Source organism: Callionymus lyra, chromosome 10 (assembly GCF_982586985.1).
Source record: "Callionymus lyra chromosome 10, fCalLyr1.hap1.1, whole genome shotgun sequence".
NCBI lineage: Eukaryota > Metazoa > Chordata > Actinopteri > Syngnathiformes > Callionymidae > Callionymus > Callionymus lyra.
In genome coordinates this window covers 2,734,877-2,747,347 of record NC_141827.1, presented here as the reverse complement: position 1 = coordinate 2,747,347, position 12,471 = coordinate 2,734,877, and the positions used below count along the sequence as shown (strand labels likewise).

General features: G+C 39.2%; 2 protein-coding genes across 3 annotated transcripts; one reads left to right on the top strand and one right to left on the bottom strand.

The window, feature by feature from the left end:
• The first annotated feature begins 890 nt into the window (after positions 1–890).
• Positions 891–4,169, top strand: gata1a (GATA binding protein 1a). The gene is made up of 5 exons (XM_087801297.1): positions 891–1,336; positions 1,890–2,294; positions 2,355–2,500; positions 2,556–2,681; positions 2,741–4,169. The coding sequence occupies exons 1-5, from the start codon at positions 1,135–1,137 to the stop codon at positions 3,002–3,004; spliced, it is 1,143 nt and encodes a 380-aa protein (XP_087657423.1). The 5' UTR covers positions 891–1,134; the 3' UTR covers positions 3,005–4,169.
• Positions 4,170–7,249: 3,080 nt separating this feature from the next.
• LOC148069900 (bcl-2-like protein 1) lies at positions 7,250–11,353 on the bottom strand. Of its 2 annotated transcripts, none has more exons than XM_087800391.1 (4): positions 11,246–11,353; positions 10,771–10,811; positions 9,315–9,883; positions 7,250–7,764 (listed from the first exon to the last, which is right to left on the bottom strand). In XM_087800391.1, the coding sequence occupies exons 3-4, from the start codon at positions 9,822–9,824 to the stop codon at positions 7,633–7,635; spliced, it is 642 nt and encodes a 213-aa protein (XP_087656517.1). In that variant the 5' UTR covers positions 9,825–9,883; positions 10,771–10,811; positions 11,246–11,353; the 3' UTR covers positions 7,250–7,632. The 2 variants fall into 2 exon arrangements, with proteins under 2 accessions (XP_087656517.1, XP_087656519.1); XM_087800393.1 differs by lacking the exon at positions 11,246–11,353 and adding an exon at positions 10,884–11,189.
• Positions 11,354–12,471: the final 1,118 nt, after the last annotated feature.

The following is a 12,471-nucleotide window of genomic DNA, read 5'->3' as shown; positions in this document are numbered from 1 at the left end:
ATACTCCTACATGTACACACAAACATTTACTTCACACGCACCACACACATACCCACACACACACATATATATATTCACATTCCGACACACACACACACATAAATATATACACATTCAGACACACACAAATATATATACACACATATATATACACACACACATTCAGACACACATACTGTATATATACACACTCAGACACACATTCAGACACAGACACCCACATATATATGCACACTTTCAGACAAACACACACCTAAATATACACACACACATTCAGACAGACACATATATACACACACATTTACAGACACACACACATATACACACACATTTAAACAGACACACACACATTTACACAAACACACACACACATGTATACACACACAGTGAGTGTGAGGCCCCTCCTCTCATCTTGATAGTTGTTATCTCTCTGAAGCAGATTCTCTCTCAGTCACATCCACAGTTTTCTTCAAGTTCTACAAACATGACCTTCAACAAGTCAAGGACATTCATTAAGTTCAAACTAATCATTCAATGAAGACAAAAACTGGCGTCATTTTGTCAATAATTGTGTATTTGTTTTGATACAAACATATGAAGTTTTTTAATCAAGTTATTAAAACACATTCTTTCATAAATAAATCATGAACTTCTTAATGTTTACACTTCATTTCATTCAAAAATATTTAAATAATTGTTACATATTTAGTTGTTTTTTCACTTTATTTCAAGACTTTAAATATATTTTACAGAGAATAAAATGATGAAAATAGATTAAATTAATAAATTATGAACAAAACAAAATAAATGATGTTCTTTTTTCAAATTATTTATATTTGATACTTAAACATGGATTGATTGACTTTGATTGACAGTTTTAAAAATGTTTTAAAGTTCATATTATTATTATTCTTCTATGTTTTATTGATCCATCAATATTGATCGTGTTCCTCTAACGTCTCGGGGTCAGGGGGCGTGTCCTGCGGTCGAGGCTCCGCCCCCTGACTCTGAAGAAGAGCGTCGGTTCGAACCCGAGCCTTCATTCATCTCTGCTCCTCAGGTGGGTGACGCTGAAGGTGAGAAGGTGAGAAGGTGAGACCTCACGCCGTAACTTCCTGCTGATCCTCAGCCATCATGGACGAGTCCTCGGATCACTGGGTCTCTCCGGGTCTGCTGGGCTCGGACCCGCTCGCCTCCTTCTGCTCCGAGTCTCCGCTGCTGTCCTCGGGCGAGGACCAGGTTTTCTTCTCGGGCCACGACTCGGACTTCACCTGCCTGCCCTCCTTCTACTCCAGCCCGCTGCACGGTCGCCCGCCGGCCTACAAGCTCAGCTCAGGTCAGAACCAGAACCGGGTCAAACCTTCAAGAGTCTCAACCAGTTCTGTGTGAAGAGTTTTCAAAACTGCATCAAAAAGTCTTTGAAAAATCCTGCAAAAATGAAATCTTCATTCATTTTGTTAATACTTTTGTAAACATGTTTCATCATAAAATAACTTTGAACTGTAAAAGAAATGTGACATATTTTTAATCAAATGATTTTTGTAGTTTTTTGATAGTCGTTACAAAGACACTGTTTCTTTAAGTGACCGAACCACATTTGTTTTGTTTATTAATGTAAAACTAAACTTGCAGGTGAAATATTTTTCTGAAAAACTTAGTGAACAAATGTGTATTTTTATCTTTTAAAGGTTTTCAATGGATGTCAAACTTTTCTTTATTTAATTGATTTATAGTTGAAAGTATTTTCTCCCGTAGAATGTTTTGTTTTCCTTTTTAATGTTTGCACTTTTATTTTGTATTTATTAATCAATAGATTCATTTATTCTCTCAAACCACACACTAAAGTGTGAGGATGCGTCTCGAGGGTCTTCACGTCTCTTCTGTTCCAGCTCGTCCGACCTTCTCGTCCCAGACTCTCCTCACGAACCTGCTGGACGGCCTCAGCCCCCCGCCCTGCACCTGGACCAAGACCCCCCCGCCGAGCCACAGCCTCTCCTCGTCCTTCGCCGGCTCCAAGGACGGGTACCTGACCTCGGAGGGCCGGGAGAGCCCGTCCATGCCCGAGGCCCTGAAGGCCGAGCGCGGGAGCCCCCTGGAGGCCCCGGGGTCCGGGGGCAGCTTCCTGAACCTGACCCCCTCGGTGGGCGGCATGTACTCGCCCCACATGCTGAACCCCTACAGCCCGTACATGACGCCCTCTCAGGACGTGGGCTCGGTCTACTCCAGCCCCGGACCCTGGATGAGCCCCGGGTACTCCCCCGCGCTCTGCTCCAAGATGAGGATCTCCACTCCAGGTGAGCCCCCGGTCCTGCAGACCCATGCAGACCCGTGAGTGACCCCTGTGCCCCCCGCAGAGGCGCGAGAGTGCGTCAACTGCGGCGCCACCGCGACCCCTCTGTGGCGGCGAGACGGGACGGGCCACTACCTGTGCAACGCCTGCGGGCTGTACCACAAGATGAACGGCCAGAACCGACCCCTGATCCGGCCCAAGAAGAGACTGGTACGACCCCGCGACCCCCCTGGTTCTCGTCTAACCCCGAAGGTCTTGTGTTCAGATCGTCAGCAAGCGAGCCGGGACTCTGTGCGCCAACTGCCACACCAGCACCACCACGCTCTGGAGGAGGAACTCCAGCGGCGAGCCGGTCTGCAACGCCTGCGGACTCTACTTCAAGCTCCACAACGTCGGTCCCCCGATTACCTCGGTTTACCCAGCATGCACCTGACCTCCCTCTCCCCGCAGATCAACAGGCCGCTCACCATGAAGAAGGACGGGATCCAGACCCGCAACAGGAAGGTGTCGAGCAAGAACAAGAAGAGCAAGAAGACGTCGTACGCGGACGTCGGACCCTCGACCTCGCTGGAGGACAACTTCTCGCTCATCCCGGGGACGCTCCTGACCTACAGCCACCCCCCCCACCTCATGACCCCGCAGCTCAGCGCCCCCAACACTCTCCCCTACACACACTACACACACACCTCCGGGCTGGTGCCCACTCTAGTGTGACCACACACACACACACACACACACACACACAAGTTTATGTGTCAGAATATTGAATTTATTTAATGTTAAAACTTTAATTGAAGTTGTTTTTTAAGATTTTAATATATTCATTCAATCAATTCTTTATTAAAAAAGTTTGAGCTTTTAAAAATAAATATTTTAATTACAATAAATAAAAAATACATTTTCTAATTTAATGTTTTTTAATTCACCGTCTTTTAAATTCAATATAAACGTTGTTATCACAGAGTCTCCAGACATCACTAGAAGAGCACCGAGCTACTGGATCAACTGTCAGCCAATCAGGCGACGCGCAGACGATCATGTGACGACGCAGAATCTCTCGAGCGTCGATTCATCGTCAAAGACTCAACAGTGACGCGAATATTAAAGGATCTGTTTTAAACTTAAAAGGTTCAGCTCTGTGCTCGACTGGATGAGTCTGAACTATTATATCAACATCCATATTGAGTTTAAAATGGTTCAGATAAAGAAAAGAACATTTAGAATTTTTATTTTTTAATTATTAGAATATCAAAGGCCATGTTTTTTATTGAAATGATCATAAACAAACCATTTTAATCTTTTGATATAGAATTTATTACATTAAATTGTTTGAAAAATCATTGAAAAAACAACTTTTCATTACAATATTTCAAAGTTTCAACATTTGAAATGTTTAAAATCAATAATTATTCTGACGACGCTGATAAACTTTAGTGCCGCGAGAACAAAACTAGTCACATGATCACGAGTCGGTTCATTTCTACACCTGACCTTCTGATTGGTTCACTGTATTACGGATCATTGACGTCGTAGTTTTCACCGCGAGGAGTTTGTTGAACATGTTAACGATAAGAAGTTGATTTCTTTATCACTGCACGATCGAATAAAGACATTTAAAAAAGAGATTTGTTAGAGGATGTGTGTCAGTTCAGAACCTGCTACACAAGTGTGTGTGAAACAAATGTACTACATTGAAAACATTGAGAAAGTTACATTTAAACTAAACTACTGACTATGAAACAGGATGTTGTGAGTCTGTGAGCTCCAAGTGTGTAACCATACATTTAAACACAACCTTTAGTTCTTTTAACCACTGATTTGTGTTAGTTGTGTGAGTTGAATTGTGTGTTTGATTAAATTCAATCTTTCTTTTGATGGATTCTTGTCACTGTTTTGTCAATAAAAAAGAAAAGGTGAATTAAATAAATAAATATATGGTTATATGGTTGCAGCAGAGAACCAGACTGTGATTGAACAGCTTAGATATGTGAAGATTCAAGACTTTAAGAGATAAAAACTTGTGAAACTAATCTCCAATGATGTCATTCGTTCGTCTAAACATTGTTTGTCAAACGTTAAAAATCTTTTCATTAAATGAAAGAATATCGTGACATGAGCGTCTGATGCCAAGTGTGGCTGCAGCGAGGGCTCATGGGTAGTTGCTCTGCAGGACGTCTGATAAGGTATCACGCCATCGCAGACGACAACCATCCACTGCGGCCTTCACCCTCACAACCACCACACACCCGCTGACAGTTAGCCGCCAACACACACCCAACTAAATAAGAAGCTAAATAATTGATACTTACTATCATGTTCTATTTTGTTATGTTTCCTGTAACATATTTAGAATAGAAATAATAAAATAACAAACACAATAGTAACCCTCATGTAAAAGTTATTTAATAAAACAATGGTCGACAAAGTAGCTCAACTAACTCTAAAGCAAGGGATTCATTATTTCTCAAGAAGGTGCAGTTTTTTTTTTTACATTAAATAAATATTCTTGAACATTACATTCACTTTTATATGAACATAATATTCTTAATCATGACATTAACTTATATATGAACATAATATTCTTAATCATGACATTAACTTATATATGAACATAATATTCTTAATCATGACATTAACTTATATATGAACATAATATACTTAACCATGACATTAACTTATATATGAACATAATATACTTAACCATGACATTAACTTATATATGAACATAATATTCTTAATCATGACATTAACTTATATATGAACATAATATACTTAACCATGACATTAACTTATACATGAACATAATATTCTTAACCATGACATTAACTTTTATATGAACATAATATACTTGAACATAACATTCACTTTTATATGAACATAATATACTTAACCATGACATTAACTTTTATATGAACATAATATACTTAACCATGACATTAACTTATATATGAACATAATATACTTAAACATAACATTCACTTTTATATAAAAATAATATACTTGAACATGACACTTACTTTTATATGAACATAATATACTTAATCATGACATTAACTTATATATCAACATAATATACTTAACCATGACATTAACTTTTATATGAACATAATATACTTAATCATGACATTAACTTATATATCAACATAATATACTTAACCATGACATTAACTTTAATATAAACATAATATACTTAACCATGACATTAACTTATATATGAACATAATATACTTAACCATGACATTAACTTATATATGAACATAATATACTTAATCATGACATTCACTTTTTTATGAACAGATATTATTTTCCAACCTCAGGCATAAATAATATTGTGTTTTTTATTGAAACCCAGATTATGTTACAAGATGGACCACATTTTAAAATTAATATTTTCGATAATAACAGTTTTGCTCTATATGTAAACATTTAGATATAATAATATTGATTTTGAGGTTCAAGATAAACAAAGTTTGACGGTAAGTTTCACCTGCAGCTAGCAATGCTATCAACTAGCTTAGCTAGCAATGCTATCAACTAGCTTAGCTAGCAATGCTATCAACTAGCTTAAATAGCGATGCTATCAACTAGCTTAGCTAGCAATGCTATCAACTAGCTTAAATAGCAATGCTATCAACTAGCTTAGCTAGCAACGATATCAACTAGCTTAGCTAGCAAGTATAGCGTTCAGTTCAAGATGTCTTTGAGTCCACAAAATAGTTAAATTAATAAAAAACAAAAGATTATTATTAATTATAATTATTGAGTTTCTTCTTGTTGACAATTCTAAACATTACTGTGAATGTTCTCATTTAAACGTATCTTTCTTTAGATTTTGCCGCTGAAACTCTTTGATCTGTTTAAGACACAGTATGTATTATACGGGTGGTCATAATGATACGGCTGACTTGTTTGATGGAAGGCGTTGACAAGTTGTCAGGGATGAGAGAATTCTTCTCCTCTTTTCTTCTGTCGCGCTCACGTTCATCCCTCGCCGCCGCCGACTGTGACAGGAAGTGACGCAGGAGGACCGGAACAGGTGTATTACAGGTAAATGACGTTACAGACATGTTGAAGACTCACCTGAATAACGGAGGTAAAAAGAGTGAAACACCTGAATAGCGAAGGTAAAAACAGTGAAGAAGGCGTGACGTTATATTTAACACGACATGAACATGAACTGCTAGCATGGAGCTACAGCGCCACCTGAAGGAAACAAGTGAAACAGCAGCTTGAAGGAGGATCTGACAACATAGTGATGGATTTGATCAGGACTTGACTTTTTAGTGTTTTCAACATAATGGGCGAATTCAATGAAATATTCTTTTAAACTAAGCTAGCATGTGTTGTTAGCATGTGTTGTTAGCATGTGTTCTTAACATGTTTGCCAAATTCTTAATTTTGTGATTTTTGGGGAGTCACGTGTTTGATTCCATTTGAAGTCTACGATTCGTAATAATATGTTTGTTCTTTAGTTTTCCTGAACTCAAGTTTCCTCCCAACATTAAAAAGACAGAAGTCGACTGATCGATTTAAGTCGGTTCTGAATTCTTGTGCCTTGAAATAAGAAGTGATTCTACGCTGACGTCATTTTGTTTACTTTCTTTATTTGACCTTTTGCATGATTGACATCACAGATGGATGAGAAATGTCTGAACATAATATTAGAAGAATTAGCTGCTGCTCCGTCCATACATTAAAATGAGTTTTTTATAGTAAGCAGAGATGTCGCTTACTGTCTGCTTTATTTCTTGTATTTAAAGGAACTTTTTTGACGACTTTTTCGTCGAAACAGAAGAAAAGCAGAGGCTCACACACGATAAAGATGTTTCTGTGGAAACACTGGGACATCGTGAGTCTATTTTCACGTTAATAAGGGTCGACAGAAATGAGAAACAAGAAAATATATATAAAAGTTTGTTTTTTTGTTCAGTGAACTCAAACCAACTAAAATACGATCAATAATTTGTTAATTGTCTTTAATGTACCACATTAAATAGAGTACGTTGTGTGTGTTTGTGTGTGTGTGTGTGTAGTTTAAACATCCAAACAAAAACGACTCAAGTCAACCACATCAAGTCTTTCTTTCAATATAAAAAACATATTGATAATTATTCATATATACGCCCAGGTCTGCTCCACAGGACAACTGGTCGACATGGAGACGCATGAAAACATAAATATATTTTTTATTATCACACAAGCAGCGAAAAGGAGACACAGTGATGATACAGAGATCTGGTCGTGAGAAACGAAGAACAACTTCTTGTGTGTTCAAACCTAAAACATCTACGCAGACACCGAGCCACATGTTGAGTCTCTGTCCAGCTGTAAACAATAAACCTTCATGATTTCCTGGCGAGGAGGACGCCGATGGTCACGCCCGTCAGCAGCACCAGACCCACCAGCATCCACCGCCACTGCAGCTCCGTCGCTCTCCTCGCCGCGTCTTCCCCGAAGATCTTAGCGAAGGATTCCTGGAGGAAGAACGAGAGAGTGAGAGATGAGAGAGTGAGAGATGATAGAGTGAGAGAGTGAGAGATGATAGAGTGATAGAGTGATAGAGTGAGAGATGATAGAGTGAGAGTAAGAGTGAGAGAGTGAGAAATGATAGAGTGAGAGAGTGAGAGATGATAGAGTGAGAGATGATAGAGTGAGAGTAAGAGTGAGAGAGTGAGAGAGTGAGAGATGATAGAGTGAGAGTAAGAGTGAGAGATGATAGAGTGAGAGAGTGAGAGATGATAGAGTGAGAGTAAGAGTGAGAGAGTAAGAGAGTGAGAGAGTGAGAGAGTGAGAGATGATAGAGTGAGAGTAAGAGTGAGAGAGTGAGAGATGATAGAGTGAGAGTAAGAGTGAGAGAGTAAGAGAGTGAGAGATGATAGAGTAAGAGTGAGAGAGTGAGAGATGATAGAGTGAGAGAGCGAGAGACGAGAGAGCGGAGGAGAAGGAGGAGATGATTCACGTTGGAAGGAAACACAATCAAAGTGAGTTTTGAGAATAACTTGTCACACATTTAGTGGAAAAGTCTCAGAATTCACTGCAACGGTTTTAATTGGAATTTTAAAAAACATAAAAAGTTAATTAGAAACTTTTTGTTCAATGAAACTTTAGTTTTTACTGACACAGTATGTTTTTGTCTTAACTTTAATTTGATGTATGTGTCAAAATTATTTTCTAACTGTTTTGTTTTTGATTTGCATGGATTTGACTCAAGAAAACTGAAAAGCAAACATTAATTTACCAACCAACACGTTTTTCTTCATTCACACACAAAATCACACACTGGTGGCAGTAGGTTGCGACGCAGCCCGACCAGCTCAAGCGTCAGGCGCCATCAGTGTTGTCAACATGTGTTTGACAGTGTTTTTAATCACGTGACGCTGGTTCGAATCCCTGTCAAGACACTTCTATTTTGTAGTAATTCTTTAATCAAGAGTGTTTTTAAAATGTATACGAGCATAAAACTAAACACTGATATATCGATGGCTTTTCACGAGACTGTACTGATATTCCAGAGAAGTTTTTTTGATTTTTATCATAGTTATTTTATGGTTTATATTTAAATAAAGTGTGTAAAATAAAGTAATTCACAGCATCTGATCATTTGTGTTGCAGTTCAAATTCCAGCCGCTAGATGGCAGAAGTAAATACATCATCCACAGGATCAATAAAGTTTTATCTATTCATCTAAAGGAACATCGAAATCCAGAGAGATCCCAGCGATGACTGAGGACGAGAGGATACAGTGGAATCCAGCCGGTTTTAGAGCTTATGTTGGGACAAATTATTCAGTTTTATGAATTCAATCACAAGATGGGACTAGACTTAAAATATTTCATAAGGAAAGTATGAAAATGTATCGTGTGAATCATGTGGTGAGATGAATGTATCGTTACAGCCCTGATGTCGATGTTGTTCTTGATTCGGTTCTTCACTCTGGCTGTAACTTCCAGGAAGATCAATCGAAAACAAGCTGGATCAGGAGAACGTATGGAAGGAAACATCTGGTTCTTGTTCATTCACTCACCCAGCCTCCGTGACTCTGGATCCACGGGCCCAGGTTCTCGTCCAGGTAAATGGTCATCCAGTCCACGACGCTGGACACCATGTCGTTCACTCCCTTCTCAACACATTTGACACAAATGACGCCGCCGAAGAAGAACAGGCCGACGATCCGTCCCCAGTTGATCTCGTTCTCGAACATGTTGTCCATCACCGCCTTGAAGTCGTGGTAGACCATGTACGGGCTGATGTTGATCTGGGAGGAGAGGTCGCTGTAGGCCCGGAGGAACATGTCCTCGAACTTCTCCGCCGAGAGCCGAAGCGCTTCCTTCACGGCTCCTGCACAGGGCGCCCCCTGCTGCTCACGCGGGGCGACGCCGTTGTCCGTCGAGCCGTTGCTGGCGCTAGCGTCCGTCTTGTCGGCGTCCGTCCTGCCGTCGGCGCTGTCCGACCACAGCAGCGAGGTCGGGTAGTTGTTCTGAGACAGCTTGTGGCCCACGAAAAACTCCACCAGCTCTCTGTTGCTGCAGGACATGGTGTCGCCGGGAACTCTGGCTGCTCTGTGGCTTCACTACATCGTGTCTTTGTTCTGACCTGAGATCACAAGAGTCGTTAAAGACTTTAATACGTCAGAATGACAACAGTTTGTTATGATCTTTTCAAAACTCCAGATCTGAATAAAAACACATTTATTGCCAGTGCTGTCACAGAATATAATTAATTTAAGCAAAAACACATATGAATAAATGAAATAAAATGATGCTCGTCTAACAACAAGGTTGAACTGGTTACATAATCCTGCTAATCGACCCATGTTTGCTGAACTGTGAACGGTTCCGACGCATCCGAGTAAAGCTGGGAATATAGAGGAAATGATTTACCTCCTTAAAAAACAAACAGGTGTAGAAAGAGAATTCTTACTTATCTATATTTGTTGTGTGTGTGTGTGTGTGTGTGTGTGTGTGTGTGTGTGTGTGTGTGTGTGTGTGTGTGTGTGTGTGTGTGTGTGTGTGTGTGTTCTTATAAAAATCGTGCTGCTCAACATTTTTAGGGACATTGGACTACAGTCTATTTTTAGACATTCTGTTCCATTTTGAACCTTCAATTGACTATTTATACATTTTTCATATAAGTGTTTAAAGCAGCTTTAAAAAAAAAGAACAACTTCTTAATCTTTCATATAGAACTATTAATGAAGTTTTATATGTTGCCAACAAATCATAAACGTGTGTCACTGTGTGTAAGTAAGTCAGTAATTTGTATTTATATAGAGCTTTTCCAGACCAGGGTCACAAAGCGCTTAAACAATCAAAACAATACTCAATAAAGTATATACTTTAAAGATCAAGATAAAACTGATAACACAACAGGAGTTCCAGAAAATCAAGGAAGAGCCTGAACAAATAAAAACGTCTTAACTGTGTGTCACACTGTGTCACTGTGTGTGTGTCACTGTGTCCAGGCTGATAAACCAGACTTACCTTGACTGTGATCTATCAGGTCCTGGATCACCTACAAAGAACTGGACAACAGAGTTTATTATTAGATCAGACATGAAGAAAATTAATTCAATTGAACAAATGACATTTCATACCGATCTATGATAGTGTCTGTTTTACTTTTAAATGATGTCAGATGACAAGTGTGAGTCACAGTGAACACACAGGAACACCAGGTGACCTTGTGATGGTTGTGGAGCATCTTTAGGTGAAAGTACAACATGTCACTTTGAATGAGATGTTGAACATACATGTGGAGCAGCTCGTGTCAGCGGTGAGCGATCGACATGCAGACAGTGATGACGAGTCAGATGAGATAAGAAAGTCTCTTCTGTTCTCACACAATCACACACTTTGATGACAAATGGATCCAATGATGACGATTCTACGCACGAGCCACACGGACGACCCCCCCCACGATGACTCGCCTCGCGTGACTCCTCGACTTCATACTCACTGCTGCTCTGACGTCTCTCTCCTAAGAACAGGCCGCTAAACCATCTTAAAAGGCAGGAGATGATTTTAAGCACAATACAGTCATTCCTGCAACTGCACTCCAGCGGTTGGCCAGGGCAGCGAAATGAAACAGGAAGTCCCGCCCCTCGATGACGCCACCGGATCCGGAAATGAAGAAGTGCCGGTATTTTTTGAAAAATTGGACTCTCGCCAATGTATTTAATTTTAAAATATGAACTATATGATGAAACTAATTATAAACACAGGAGACATGTCAGTGATGCATCCTTATAAGAAAGTGTTAATAACCATCGAGCCATTTCCTCTTGTGTATCGCGGAGGCAGCAGCCTGAGTGAAGACGTCCACACATTCTCCTTAGATTCCAAGGATGAAATACTAGGAAAACATTTATCACCAACGTTGCAAACAAAACACTGGAATTTGTTGAGGTGGCGTTACATAATATAAAAAATAAAGTCATATTAATAAAATGAAAATAAATTAATTAACTAAAGTAAAATGAACAAAAATGGTTCTAAAAATAATCATACTCAACTTAAAAGTAACGTTTTACACAGCAAGGGTGAAATCAAACTCTTTCAGGTGATAATCAGAACGATGCACTTCATTTCTACAAAAAGTAAAGTGTAAAAAAATAAAAGATTTATCCTCTTGTGGATCTCATGAAAAATATATATGTTCAAAAGTCTAATCGCAACTCATTCCAAAATCTGCAACTTGTTGTGAATGTTGATGATACATCCAGTTGTTATCTTTTCTCACGTTCACATGTTTACAGCTGCCACGTGAGCGCAGCCATAACCATTATGATCTCTCCAGCAGGTCCTAGGCCTCCTAATTGAAAATGATTTAATTAAAAACAATTAGCACAAAAACATGTTTTCCTTAAGTGAACGTTCACCAGTACGGTGGCTGAGGAGTAGAGTAGAGTACAAGTACAAGTACAAGTACAAGTACAAGTTGAGGTTCTCTAGCGCGTGCACAGCGACATCCTTTGGTCAAACTGATGGATCGACACAAGCTCGTACGTCACGTCAAGATAAAAGTCAGACCTTATCTTATTTTTAACAAATCTAACGATCTTTAATTATACGTATTTTCATGTATTTAAACACATTTGTAATAAAGCATTAGTTTTAACACCAGTTGAATATCATTTAAAATGTGAAAAACATTTCAGCGGATTTACCATAAAACACATCTTT